Source organism: Nicotiana sylvestris, chromosome 7 (genome assembly GCF_000393655.2).
Source record: "Nicotiana sylvestris chromosome 7, ASM39365v2, whole genome shotgun sequence".
Classification (NCBI taxonomy): Eukaryota; Viridiplantae; Streptophyta; class Magnoliopsida; order Solanales; family Solanaceae; genus Nicotiana; species Nicotiana sylvestris.
This window is the reverse complement of record NC_091063.1, coordinates 61,787,333-61,802,962: the sequence shown is the minus strand read 5'-3', so window position 1 is coordinate 61,802,962 and position 15,630 is coordinate 61,787,333. Positions and strand designations below refer to the sequence as shown.

Sequence of the window (15,630 nt, the reverse complement as noted above, 5' to 3'; positions counted from 1 at the left end):
GTTTGGACCCCAGGAACTACACCTTGAAACTCTTTTGGGTTCTTCTTCTTTCCTCTCCCGCTGATTTTCCTCTTTCCAGATGCCTAGGAGATAGATCACCCATCCTTTCCACATTCTTAAAATTTTGTGTTGTTGATTCTTCATCAAAGTCTCTCCCTGCCTCTTCCATGTTGTCCTCCTCTCTAAGATCATCACCTTGTGCTGCAAGTTGTTATTGTATATTGATAGGGATCAATGCAGTAGCTGCTTTCTCTTTAATTAGCTACTCTTTATTTGTATCACCCTGTTTGTCTTTGACTCCCTCTGCACTTCTTCTCTGTTTAGGATCTGTAGGCCTCTCAATTATTTCTTCATTGCTAGCCTTTGGTAGTTGAGGATCATTGGATTCTACTCCCTTCTTTGTACCACCAGTAGGTTTTGCAGGGCCTATGTTTGGATCAGCTGGAGGCAACTCCTTGCTAGGATTAGGACTCAATAGCTGCTTATTTCCATCTTCTTCTGAGACCCTCTGCACTTCTGCAATTTGTACATTTTCTTTCACAGTGTTACTGCTTTCTACCCTTGTTTCATGCCCTTTGTTTTTGTTATTTACACTTTGCTCTTCCTGATCATTCTCTTCATCTGCTGATTCCTCCTCCCCATTAGCACCATCTAGTACTTCTCCTTCTTCTGAATCCACTTCAGTTTGTTGATGCCACAGTTTCTTCCCATCTAGTTGCAGTCCTTCATCTCCCTCAACTATCCCATCTATTGCAGTAAATTCCACTGACTGTGAGGGAACATCCTGATATGACTGATTTGTTGCAGCATTATTAACAAATGTTCTACCAACCCATTGAGCAGTAGTCTCTTTAGGAACGCCTTGATCAATTGTAACTCTATCTCCTTTCCCAGCCTCCTTTGAATTTGGAGTGTTACCAACTTTAGAAGATGCAATCCCAGAATCAGTAGGTCTAAAAGCTGGAGCAGCTAGATTTAATCTCCCAACTTCATTAGAGTTTTGAACATGACTCTTTTGACTTGCATTCACTTCTACTATTGCCAACTGATTGTTCTCATTATTCCCATCATCAATTACCTCCAATAATGCAAATTTGTTGGCTGTTTGAACCCTTTGATCTGTAGATTTTTCAACAGCAACCATTTCTCTTCCAACTGGTACTAATTCTTTTCCAGTAATTTCAGCTCCAGTAACTTGTGTTTCCTTCTGATTTGCACCGTTTCTAACTCGATTAACCCTTACTTCTTTCCATTGTTCCTTCTCATTGCCTGCCAAATTGCCTACCACTTTCCCACTTGATAAGATCATTAGAGGCTGGTTATTACCCCTACTTTGCTCAGTGTGATCTGCAGCCTGTTTTGCACTATTCTTGTCTTCAAACAATTCAGGATGTAATCTCCAACACTCCATCATGTCATGGCCTTGTAATTTACACTCTTTACAATATTTAGGCAGCATATCATATCTAATATTCACCCATTCAGTACGTACCTCTCCTGTTGCCTCATTCAGTATGTCCATCCTGACCTTCTTGGGTAAATCAGCAAGTAGATCAACTAAGACCTTAACCTTAGCACAACTAGGTCTTGTTTTAGTGATAGTTGCCATATCCAATTGCAAAGGCTTCCCTACAGCTGAGGCTAGGGAAAACAAACAATCCTTAACGAAATATGTAGGCAACAAACCTGGAAAAGATATCCATGCCATAGCTTTTGGAGTTTCTTCTCCGGCTTTAAATTTTGCTTCTTAAATTAGCGGCCTTAACTGATACTCATATCCATCTCTATCCTTGATATAGTAAGTGCCCTTTGAATTAAAATTCAAGAAATCCTCCCACAAAGTCAGACGAATTAAAATATGCTTGTCCCTAAGATATCCAATACTACATTCTCCTTTGATTCCACATTGCGTAGGGATCATATGTCGCAATTGTTGTAGATCAGGCCATCCATATGAGAGCTTTCCAACGACTGCATATTGAAGTCCCTCGATCACGTTCATCCTTTCCACTTCTGCTTCCGTAAACTGAACCATAGGTTGTCCATTAAACAGTGTAGCACGACAAAGGGGGATTGGATCAACTGCTGAAGCTTTCTCGTGCATGACACTGTTCATCATAGCAGGCTTCAAAATTTTTGAATAATCCAGCGGTGTTTGGTTGTTGTTTGGTGTTGTAGATGGTTGGGTTATGTTGGGGGGTGGTTGGGGAGGCAGCCCCGCCATAGTAAGTGGTGGGCCACTGGCCGGAGTGGCCATGACGACTAGCAGCGCACTTTCTCTCTCTAATCGCCCAAAATTTCGCCAGAGTCTCTCTCTCTATCTCAAGTGATTGAATTTTGTCTTCACAAAATTCTGTCTACATTAATTATTTTCCCTTTTTTTTTGGATTAAACTCCTAATAGCTCAAAAGCATATTTTTCAACTAGACACAACTGAAGCAACCAAAATGCCTTAATCTTAAATGTAACCCAGATTTGAAATCCCAAAAGAAACGTTCCATTTGAAAAATATCAAAGAAAAAGGAAAATAAATTAGTTTAATGAAAGTAAATATAATTAACTAAGTTAAAAAGCTTGAGCAGAAAATTCAAAGTAAAAAAAAAAGGAGCGGGGCGGGGAGGGTGGATGTTGGTGCAGTTGCGGGACAGGTGGATGCGGGTGAACATGTTATGTGGGGTGAGTTGAAAATTTGTGGGTTAAAACAGAACCTGCCCCGCACCCGCCCATTTGCATCCCTATTTGTATATTTTTTGTATAGTGATAGTCTTTTTTATATATTTTTTGTATAGTGACATTTATTTTGTATATATTTTGTATAGTAACATCTATTTTGTATATTTTTTGTATAGTGACAATTTATTTAGTATATAAATTATATAGTGACAGTTTATTTTGTATATTTTTGGTATGACCACGGCAAAAGGCTCGCTCCCATAGGTTAAATCATCTTGGCAATCGACATATATAGGTTAAACAAATACACTACAATTCTCTTTCTTTTACAAAAAAAAAAAAACAAAAAAAAAAAGAAATACTATAATGCAATACTTTAAAATGTTCAAGATCTCGCAAATGTGATAAAAAGTTTTTAACTTCTTCCTCGCTATCATCTAAACCAGTAAGATCAAGAAATAATAAATCAAATAAAAGCACTTCTTGAATGGAAGAATTTGTATCCGAATCAGAGTTGTAAAACAAGCTTTTAACTTGCTTCTTGATGGGCAAAATAAATATAATCGTCCATAGAATCAGGAAAAGGCTTAGGACAAAAGGACTAGAAAATTCACGCAAGAATACTTACTTTACGAGTCGGGGGTACTTGCATTCAATGTACAATGGATTCAATGGTGGCATGAGTGAACTGCGCCATAAGTACCGTCAGTTGGGTTTGTTAAATTTTAGTGGCTAGCCATTAGAATTGGTTGTGGGCTATAAAGTGCCTATTATAATTTATGGCCAGCGGATGATATTAGTTTCAAACGAATGGCTAGTAATGAAATTTTCTCATTACAATCGCCTGTATATTTTTCGTAAAAATAGCACGGTATAGCTAGTTTTCGGACTGGTCATTCAAAAATAGCCAGCGTTTACGAAGTCAATAAAAAATAGCCACTATTTTGCTGTAACAGAGACCAGTCCAACATAATATACTGGAGTTCGGTGCACCTGTGTATGAACTCCAGCATATTATGCTGGACCAGTATACTTTGCTGACTCCAGTATAATATACTGGAGACTGGAGCACCGGTGCCCCAAATTCCAGTATATTATACTGGACAATTATACTTGCTGGAACTCCAGTATATTATGCTGGAGTTCTAGTGTACTTATGCTGGAACTCCATCATATTATGCTGGAGTTCCAGCATACTTATCCTGGAACTCCAGTATAATATGCTGGAGTTCAAGCATACTCATGCTGGAACTCCAGTATAATATATTGGCGTATTTTCCGGGTTTTGAACAGTATTTTCGCTCAAATTTATCTTTACATGAAACCTAGCTAAATTTCAATCACTTTTAAATTTGGGCTATTTTTGAACGACCAGTTGTAAATCTAGCTATTTTTGAATTTCTCCCATATTTTTCGTGATAGAAAAACCTGTTCCTGTAGTGAGGTTTTAAGACGACGATTCTTGGTAAGTAGTATCCATTTGATGATGAAAAACAAGAAATTAGCACTACCATAAATCAAAAGCCGAGTTGCACATAACCACAGATTTCAATTGAATTTTAAAATGTAAAGCCTATATTCCACTGTGGATATTCCTTGATACATAAGATATAAACAGGAACGTCCATACAGAAAGCATGCAAGATTGAACAAAAATTACAAAGTCTGTACAAGTTCAGCTCAACAGAGGTGGACTGCTGCACAAAGTATGTACAAATTATAATACAGTGTCAGGAACATTTTCCTCTTCTTGGAGAATAAATATTTAGCAAGAGAACAAAATGTCCGCTCTTTTTAACTTATCGACCCACACCATCAACTGAACCGACTCCCTGTATTCACAATTCGAGTTTCTCTGTAAACAATGCTGTGGATTTGCAGATAGGACAAGTATTCTTCCCAATCAACCATTTCTTTACGCACTCTTCATGATACTCGTGCCTGCACTCAAGAATGCCAATCTTTTCTTGGTCTACGTAATCAGTCTGCAATAACGTGTTTAAACATATGCAGGCCGTCAGACCTATCTCAAAGAAACAAGCAACAAGAAAAGGGATACAGCTCCACTGGAAAGTAGAGCTTGGAAAATTTAATAGCATATATTTGTATAATAATCATGCAGAAGAAAATAAGATGCAATCTTCAAAGAATGAACAAGGAAATAATCACAACAAAGAAGCCGAGGCAGCACTGTACCAGGTGGACAACCAAAAGTTTATCTCATTCCCGTGATAAGGAACCCTTATAAAGATTCACGACAATGTTTTGATGAATTCAAGATTTCCAAAGAGAATGGCAACATAAACATTAAGCAAAGTGCTGTAAGAATAAGTCAAATAAGGAAATTTTAAAAATATATAAATATAAGGCTAAACCCATAATCCGCTTTTCATTTTGGCACCTTTACTCGGACCTTTTCCATTCTGACACTTTAACCTCTTACCTCATGTGCCATTTAAACACAAAACACTGACATATACTTATAACTCAGGCGCGTGTTCATAACTGATGCCCACATGTAAACTTAGCAAATTATTTTCTGCCACTTGGATTAATTATCCACGTAACTCCCTATCATAAAATATGATCCCGTACCATGTAAATAACCTGCCCCGTTAAAATAACCCGCACCCGTGAAAATAATCCACCCACTTAATAAGTAAAATAACCCACACCCACTTAATTTCCCAAAAGCACACATCGTCTCTCTCACCCCGCTAAACCAAAATCCCAAGCCCTAGGAGATGAAACCATGAATTCTCAGTCTTTGTTCGTTCGTTTGAAAGCCAGATAATCCAAATTTCGTTTGAAATTTCATTTGTATTTCATTGTGTTCAGTTTTTGTTTGGATCGATTCTTACAGTGGACCGTCATTGTTTGCTTTACATATCACCAATGTTCTGTTCTTAAATTTGTGTTGTTAAATTTCAGCTGTTAAAATGCAGTCAGTTTGCAGTCAGTTCCAGTCAATTTGTGTTGAGAACCCTCTGCTCTTTCCGACATGGCTATGGAGTTCGAGTTAAAAATCAGGAAAGAAGAAGAAGAAGCAACTAACAAATTAGGGCTATGGAGTTCGAGTTAAAAATCAGGGAAGAAGAAGAAGAAGCAACTAACAAATTAGGGCAATACAGTTCGCTTTCCTATTAATTTCGACTAAAGCTTCAACAAATTGCAGAAAAGAAAGCAACCTTTAAATATTCATGGCAATGGAGCTTTTGAGAATTAGGGATTTTTTTTTTTACATCTCATAATGGAGAAAGGGTAGGGGAAAGTGGGGTATAAATGGGACTCCAACGGTAAAATTTAATACCATGAAAAGGGGAGTGATTTTACCCCTCCTAGAGGCCTCACGCGTGACCTGGGTGACGAGGCTCACTCAATGTGACAGGTCAGTATTTTGTGTTAAAATGACACATGAGGTAAGGGGTTGGAGTGTCAAAAAGGAAAAGGTCTGACTAGAGGTGCCAAAATGAAAAGCGGAGCCAACTTAAAGGGGCCGCTTAAGGGTTTGGCCTAAATATAACAAGTACATAGCATCAATTCGAATTTTATAATTTTATAAAAACTATAGGTCACAAATTGACTAGACCCCTACCAAAAAATCTTATATCGAATATAAGTTGGCAAAGGGGTAATACCTGGCATATGACACAGAAATCTGTTTTGTGATCTAAGCATGTAGCACTTTCATGAGGGCAAGGAGTCTCGGAAGACAAAAATATTCTCGTTTTCAAATTGCTAACAATGGCTTCCTCTGATAAACCAGTGGTCACATCGCCAATTTGCTCCCCCAGTGCAAGAAGTTCCTGGATAGGATTTTTATATTGAAGGATAAGTTAGCCGAAGTTCTGGCAAATAATTGACCAAGGATTACCACAGCTTTTACTTATCAACCGTCATGGAAAATATGTGATGATACATGCACTTAACCTACAATTTTCCTCACCTCATAAGACATGTGATCTATGTCCAAATGCATATCTCTGTGCTGATCAACAGCATCACCAACTTCATGGTACCCAGGAACATCCAGCATTGCCACTCCCTAATAAAATCACCAAAAAAAGAGATACCCATCAACATCCAATCCCATTACTTTAACTGAACGAACAACAATACGACAAAGAGAATGAGAAGAGCTGGTCAAATGGAACATGTTTTACATTTTCTAGCAAAACTCTCATGTTAGGGAGGTTGCCTTGTTGAGTATTTGTTTCAAGCATGAATTCCCTTCGAAGAGGTCTGTAAAACCTAAAGCCAGTCGGTGGGAAGGGTCCGATATATCTAGACCCTCCGTCTACAACACCTTGGAATGGATTATTAGTGTGATTGGACGAACTATTTCGTAGATTTCTGTGTGAAGATGATGTCATCTGCGGAGAGAAGCTCATATTGCGGCCCCCCACACATTGCGTATCAGGTGGCGGGTGATGATGGTTGGGTGGTCCGTGAGGAATGGGTGGATACAGAAAACTAGTCAAACCTCCGTTGCTGGCAGTTACTTGATAACCTTGCACACCCATGTTTCCAGCATCCATACAGCCACCTAAAGTAATAGAAAAAAAAAAGCAGAAGAAATATGCAATCAGTTACTGAGTTAACTTCTAGTACTTGGAATAAAGATCATGATTTACTGTTGATAATTTGAGTAAAGGAAATAACAAAGGTTTGCCAAGATTATTAAAAAGAGAAGTGAGATAAACAATCAGTTACAAAAGTTAACTTTCAGAACTTGGAATAAAAGAGAGAAATAATGCTATGAAAATGGAAAAAGGAAAGAACAAGACGTGTCTCCAGTGGATTGTCCCTTTTAAACATGTAAGAAGAAAGAAAAACAACTGAAGATGCATTGCTCAACTTGGCGGCATGCTAATAGCTCATAAGAAAACAAAACTTGGAAGAACAAGGACTTTGATGAAAACCTTAATGAAGGGGAGAAGATAACCTATCAAACAAAAAGTAGGCTGAAATAGGTACTCAAAAACTCATAGAAGTATTTTTTTGGTTTTTATTTTTTAAAAGAAAGGAGTAACTACCGGGCGTATATGGAAAAGGAGCAGCCTGATTCCAGGCCCAAGTTTCAGCCTCACCACCGCTACTATTGAAAGGCAGATCCAACCAAGGATTGCCAGGAAACTGATAGGCTTGGCCAACATAGTTTCCTTGAAGCAGATGATTGTTGTTATTTTGCGATACAGTATATGGACCACTAGCAGATCTGTTCCTACCACTTCTCTGTACTCCATCTTCAATGGACGATGATGACCCATTCCCTCCATATGGAGGAAATGATACAGTATCTGTCAAAGAAACATCAGATTCACGTGCTCTTGTGATCACTGGGATGACGGAAGTATTAGGTCCCGCCAAAGCAGAATGATTCTTTTGCTTCACTGAGCCTCTGACACTGTCCATATACGGATCATTCCTACCAAAACTGTGTGCACTAATTCCAAGGATGCCGTGAGTGCTGGAGAATGGACGCTGATCATGTAACCCATGATTTACTGGATCTGGAACATCTGTCGATGCAGATGGAGCAGCCACGCTAGGGTTATAGTGATTTGATGATGTTGCAATTGCTGTGTCAACGTTGGTGGCAGGATGGCGCGGTTGAACCCCATTGGACGATGACATCCCATAACGTAAACCGCCTTCTCGAGGGTCTGGTAGATGGTGCAAATAGAAATTAGCACTGTTTCCTAGAGCTGATACTATAGTGTGGACATTTGGATGTGGAAAAGCTATAAAGCTCCTGTACAACACACAAGGCTCCGGTCGGATATACTCTTGACTCCGCTGATCTGCTTCCAAATCAATTATTTGATTATTGTATGACATGCTCCTTTGCCCCATGATGTCAAGTACAATGTTGTGGATAATTCCTGGTTTAAAGAAGAATAACACGTCATACCTACATCCCGGTACATACATTGTCTAAGAGATCACATAACTCAGTATATGCTAACAGATACAGATAAAATTAAACTTGAAGTTCAATGCTTATTTTGAGATTTTTCTCGACATTCATCCCAAAGAGCACACTTCAAAAGTGACTGCAAAGTTACCACGATCCCATTCGAAAGTATTAGGATTACCCTCTTTAATTCAGAAATTTGCTTCTGTAATACAAACCATCATAGACATTACACCAAGTAACAATAGAGCCATTTGCAGTTGCTACATTTGGTAAAAAGCATCCAAACCATGGACAAAGGGGAGTGGGAATTAACTGAAGCGAATATGGCACGTGGATAGACATCAAGCTACTATTCCAGCTTTAAGAACCGCGAGCTCACTAGTAACTAGCCAAGAAAAGAGTATCTTCAAGATGGAAAACTATGTTGCCCTCTTTACTTTTACTTTTGGAAGGGGGGAGGGAAGAGATAAATAAGATCCACTCCCGTCATTGAAAGACAGTAATCCAACTATCCATATTCAGGTCAAGCAAACTGACTGTGGGAGAAAGATCAATTGATGTAGTAAAACACAAAAATGAGAGGATCTACTACCCCAACTTAGATTCTCTCCAAAAAATCAAGTACAACACCACTTCTATGGATGCTTAAGAGAAGCTAAGGTAAAAAAGCCACATTCCCAGCTAGTTGAAAAAAGAAATTCACACTCCGGTAGTAGATACACAGGGCAGCAACACAGGAACCCATTGGAATAAAGAAGAATACTTACAGCCCGATACAGATGGAGAAAAGGATGACGTCGAGACAAAGAAAGCAGCAGGGAGAGAGAGGGTTAAACGTGGCTACTGGAAATTGCATGGGTGAAGGTGGTGAGTGAGCACCGATAAAGTGATATACATAGTGAATCTTATAACGTCCTAAAGTAGCTAAATTCATAAATTTTCTAGTATAAAATGGTTGGGAGGCGGAAAGCAAAGGTACAAGAAGATGTGCAAGATGCACCCGACGAGCAGAGGCTATAGTTTGTCAGAAAAGGAATTGAGTTCATTAGAGCAATTAAGCCGTTTCTGTTGCAATATTAAACCATAAGAGGCGAAATATTTCAATTTTATTGAAACTGAGATGGTAGCTGCAGGATACTAATGGTATTGCAGTAAGCATAATAGTTAATTACTCAAGCAGCAGCCATAAGGCTTCAATTAAATGTAGCCTTGTGAAGTTCAACCGATTGCCTAGCCCATTTGCAGCTATGCATTCATAGGATTTACACTAAACATACCATTTAACCAATAATAAGATTGCAGATTAAAAAAAAGGTGTAGATTCTATATTTATTAATAACATCATATAAAAGAATAGAATTACATTTCTATAGCATTCAATTCCCTCAGAAGCCAAATGCCTGACCTGGATGTGTCGCTGGCATTAATTCTTTTTTATATAAAAACGTATCACTGACATCATTACATCACAATGATTACAGATTATAGCTTTATCGCGAGACGAAATAATGTGCCCGTAATCTGCAATAAATTCCCAGCTAAGCCTAGATGAATCTAATTGTTACCATACTTTTTCTTATGTACTAATTATTACTCGTACCATCCTTAAACAGGCTACAGAGATGATAATTAGCAGCAATTCATGCATCTGCTACAGCCAAGAATTACTAACATAAAAAATCGGACTTAAAGAAAACTTTTTTTGATAATGGACTTACAGAAAACTGCAATATACTTTAATAATGAAAACAGTAAAATTGGATCTAGGAAACATGTATTAAATAGAGGAAATAACTAAGCATTTCAAATAGGTCTCCGCTCAAAACATGCTGCCATATATCTGAGCGAAGACAGAGAAATGGAAATCACATTAGTGTCTATTGCTTAATCACACTTCGGAATAGGCAAAAGTTTCATAGCAATAGGCTCTTTATGACGGATTTCTTCCCCTAAATGCGTGTTAACATGCCAAGACCTTCTTCCTTGAAACATCCTGCTGGACTAGATAAAGGCAAACATGAAAGAGTACCCTTCTTTCAATTGTTTAGATATGTCTTTCAGAGTAGAAGCTGTGAAAAAATTGACAACCCGGATAAAACCTTCACGCATTCACTGTTGCAAAAAGGCCACCTTTACCCCCTTAGCCAGTCAGAGACCAAATTGAACCTCGAAGTCTACAGAAGTTCACATGACAGTGATGACAGCGACACCAGCAGGGGAAAAAGAGACTTCTAGCTTTGCATTCACACAGTATTAATTCTTTTGCACATAAAAAAAGAAAAATAAAGCTCATAGAGAGGATATGAAACTTAGTATGATCAAGATGTGACAAGAAAAAAAGCATTGGGTAGGATAGAGGTAACTATCAGCTATCAAAAATATCAGATCTCCATTACAGGTTAAGCCGAATTTGCCAAGCAGTTACTAAACACTTCAAAGAGTAGAAAAAGGTTCAACAAGTAGCATCCGCATAAGGAGCTCCATCATTCATGGGATCACATGACCATGTTTAAAAACTCAAGATGTTACACTCAATACGAGATATATTAGATAAAAAACCCGTAAGTTAAAGGTAAGTACCCTCCAATTGAGACCTCTCTTTGGAACCCCAAATCTATCTTCCTTCCATCCACTTCTCATACAAAAGCTTAAAAACTCCAACAGTTCCGGAAGTTAAACGTTTGTATCACAAAATAGAGCTCGCTCTATGAAGATTTGCCTTTCTTTCCTAGTTTAGCTCTAAGGAACAAGAAGCTTTAGAAAAGTCAACCAGATAGGAGAAACTTGTTTTGACAGTTGAAGAAAGATAATATTGTCAACAAAAAGCAGCAATAAGAAGGTACTACAACATATTATGGATCATGTATATCACTTAGTAGATCTAGTAAGTCATTTACATCATTTACAAAAGTCAACCTCCACCAAACGACCAAATAGAAAAATTTGACAGAAAACAAATATAACCAGAAAAGAGTTAACTTCGCACTCCTCATTGGCATAGCAGGCAGTCTCCATCATAGTTTAAGCAAGATTAGGACCACGTTTCTCTGTTATTTCATGCCCCCGGAACATCTTATTCAGTTCATGCATTCTTTTCTATGCATGACTAAAACTTGCAGAAAGGTGGAAATTCTCAATAACTAATTGGGTTTTTTCCTTTCCCCGAGACAAGGAGAAACGATGTTTAAACTTCTAGTTATATTTTTCTCTTCTAAGTATATTTAATGAATTCCTCTGCCCCCCCCCCCCCAAGAACAACATCTTAACTAACATATGTAATTATCATAAATTAGGTCAAATTCTATATCTACATAATGTTGCTCTTGGACACATGGAGAACCATTTCATAGAGTATGTGTTCTCACAGCCCTAAGTCTAAATAGTTAGCTTTGCAGAGAGATGTGAAACATGCTTAATAATGCTCAATATCATTTGATTAAATAGTTGACCCAACCCCTGAAACTATGCGCCTAGAAATTAACTCCTAATCGAGGCAAACAAACTATTCATATCATTAAAAAGTGAAACCTTTTCTGCAAATTAGTTCGTCGAATTATGATAGCTTCTTCCGAGTGGATGGCATTAGATTGATATGGATTTCCATAACAGAAGACAGGAGGGCTGAGAAGGTAAAGATATACGCAAAATCTATCTTGCAAGTGTTGCAATGGCAAAAGATACAACATCACACAACTTAAAGTTATGAAATAAAAAGGAAAAACACAAGCAAAAAATGTTCACAGAACTGAACCATTAATGTGAGGGCAGCTGGTTACCATACTGGCTCACCATAGAAAGTACGTTCCCTAAGGGAAACGCGGATAAACTATTGCATCAAAGAACACTCAAACACTCACTCAGTTTCGGAACTACTCCTAGTAGTTTACAAATTCAACAAACCTTGATTCCTGAGGTTAACCGAGGCAATGATAACTTTGAATGTTTGAGCGTTCAATGTTTTCTTTATAAAGCATAACTTCGAAAACTAAAAAACATCAAACGCATTCTTTATTTAAAACATATTATCACTCAAGATAGAAGCTAAAAACATTGATAATATGAACAGCCAAGAGCTACATTTGAACTTTGGGATTAACAAAAGGGAAAATAAATTTGTGCACAAACCCAGAAATAGATATAGAAAAAACTAATCTTTAATAGTAATTATTTAGGGGAAATTAGAATGCAATTGACATACAAACACATGCAATTCACTAATTGAGAAGCAAAAAAAAAAGTATATGATTAATCAAAAATATTACTACCTTTTTACCATCCGCATAAGCGATTTTTTCTCTGTATCGCCAATAACTATAGCACAAATTTTTTGAAATAATTTCACCACTAGTGCAGACCCCTGCATAAATAACCAGAAAAGAAAGGAAAAACCCCTAATTTGAGTCAGATATATATTAAAAGAAATGGTGATCAATGATAATACAAATAAAATCCAGCAAAAAAAAAAAAGTGCTTCTTCTGGGAAATAAGTGCATGCACTTTCACAAGATTAATTAATAATAGAAAAGCTCTAAACAACCAAAATTTACAATATTTGTTTTTTTGATAAGTATAAAGACTGAAATTTTAAATTAAATTATTACGATAAAGCTGAAAAACCAACCAAATAGAGATTGATCAAAAGATTCCAAATGGACGGTAGAGAGAGAAATGACAAATCTTTGATAACTTGAAGAGAGACAAGCATTAGCACATGTTCTTCAGAAACTATGAACTTGTGTAGTAGTATTACTTTTTTCTTTATTTTATTTGCTATTAACTGCTACGTGGCTGTTTCCATTATGACCACACTTGTTTAATTTCCGCATAGCCCCTTAAATTTAGCGTTCTGTAATAAAACGGAAGAATAATATTACACAGAAAGAGAGACTAATTCTTATTGAATTTTGGAATGATTTACAATAGAGTAAGATCCCTCTGTTTATACGGAAAAAATGGTTTAGCCACAAAGTAAAACTCTATACAAGATAGATATTCACTCTAATTACAATTCTATTCATAACACTCTCCTTTGAATGTCTACTCAATAAGTAATGTGCCTCGTTAAAACCTTAACTAAAATAAAACTCAATGGGAAAAAATTCTAGAAAAGAAAAAAGAGTACACATATTTAATAATACGCCTTTTTTGCCTCATTAAAAACCTTGCAAGGAAAACCCAGTGGGACAAAATCTTGTAAGGGAAAAAGAGTGCAATATGTATTAAACTCCCCCTAATGAGAGCATCATTTCACATTCTTGAGCCTTCGCATCCCAATCTTGTGTGCTAGCTTCTTGAAGGTTGACGTCGGTAGAGATTTTGTGAACAAATCAGCTATATTATCACTTGAACAGATCTGTTACACATTGATATCACCATTTTTTCGAAGATCATGTGTGGAAAATAACTTTGGTGAAATGTGCTTTGTCCTATCTCCTTTTATGAATCCTCCTTTCAATTGGGTTATGCATGTTGCATTGTCTTCATACAAAATCGTGGGTCGTTTGTCATATTTCAAACCACATTTGTCTCGAATAAGATATATTGTAGACCTCAACCACTGTAACAATCCGACCGATCATTTTGAGCACTTGCACTTCGCTCGCCAGTTCCCGCATATGACTAGCCTCGTATGATGTATTATGACTCATGTAAATCGTCGGTTTTGGTTTTCAGGTTAATCAAAACAGGTATGGAAGAAAGATTCTCAACTTGAAGCTTTAAATTTGAAAGGTTTGCCCAAGTTTTGACTTTTTAGTATTTGACCTTAGATTTGAATTTTGATGACTTTGTTAGCTCTGTTAGGTGATTTTGGACTTAAGAGCGCGTCCAGTTTATGATTTGGAGGTCTGTAGTGAAATTAGGCCTGAATTTAGTAATGTCATTTTTGACATGCGTGTAAAATTTGAGGTCATTCGAACGAGGTTTGATAGGTTTCGGCATATGTTGTGAAAGTTTCAAGTCCATTAAGTTTGAATTGGTGTGCGATTCATGTTTTTGTTATTGTTTAAGGTGATTCGAGAGCTCAATTGAGTTGGTATGGTAATTTAGGACTTGATGGCATATTTGGTTGAGGTTCTGGAGGCCTCGTGTCACGACCCTAAATCCGGACCCGGTCGTGATGGCGCCTCTCGTGAAGACAAGGCCAGCCGATACTACTCATTTCAGTATTTAACAGTTAAGCATTAAGAAACAATCTAAGCATGATCAAATAAACCAAGGTTTAAGCAGTTAATAGCATAATTCGCGAAAAATAACCCAACACAGCCCGATACCAGGGTGTCACTAGTCATGAACATCTAATAAAAAAGAATACTCCAAATCAAACTACAGAGTTTAATACAGAATACCAAGAACATGAAGAAGTAAGATAGGGAAGAGCTCTGGGCTGCGAACGCCAACAGCTACCTAGAGACTCCTCGGATCTGCCTGAGCCGAAAATGATCAGCACTCACGAGCGGGACCAGATACGCCTGAATCTACACACAGGGTGCAGGGAGTAAAGTGAGTACTCCAACTTAGTGAGTAATAATCATAAATAAAGACTAAAAGCAGGAAATCACGTAAGGCACAAAGCATGCTATAATGAAGCAGTAAAACCATTAAAACAATAAACCAGTGAAAGATAAGTAAAAATCCTTTAACTTAAATTTAACTTCACGAAAAGCCTTTTTCAACAATTAAGCATGGTAATTGACAGGCAATTAAGAAAAGATAAACACATAAAGGTTCGCCCCTCGGGCACCGTATCAACAAATTCGCCCCTTGGGCAATATCTCAGGACAATACCAGCCCCTCAGGCTCAATCTCACATCACAATAGGTACCCGCGCTCACTGGGGGTGTGCAGACTCCTGGAGGGGCACCTTTCGGCCCAAGCGCAATATCAAGCCATCTCGTGGCATCATCACTAGGTTCTCGGCCTCATATCAATCAAGCCACCTCGTGGCGTACATATCTCAGGCCCTCGACCTCATAATCAATATCAAATGTTTCCTCACAACATAGCCCTCGGCCTTACTCAGTCAAAATCCTCACAAG

The 15,630-nt window shown here is 37.7% G+C and overlaps 1 protein-coding gene across 1 annotated transcript; it reads right to left on the bottom strand.

Moving 5' to 3' along the window:
• Nucleotides 1-4,225: 4,225 nt before the first annotated feature.
• Nucleotides 4,226-13,315, bottom strand: LOC104217519 (probable E3 ubiquitin-protein ligase ZFP1). Its single transcript, XM_009767797.2, has 7 exons — nt 13,215-13,315; nt 12,859-12,950; nt 7,710-8,558; nt 6,837-7,219; nt 6,620-6,718; nt 6,312-6,479; nt 4,226-4,658 (listed from the first exon to the last, which is right to left on the bottom strand). The coding sequence occupies exons 3-7, from the start codon at nt 8,527-8,529 to the stop codon at nt 4,512-4,514; spliced, it is 1,617 nt and encodes a 538-aa protein (XP_009766099.1). The 5' UTR covers nt 8,530-8,558; nt 12,859-12,950; nt 13,215-13,315; the 3' UTR covers nt 4,226-4,511.
• Between the last annotated feature and the right edge of the window lie 2,315 nt (nt 13,316-15,630).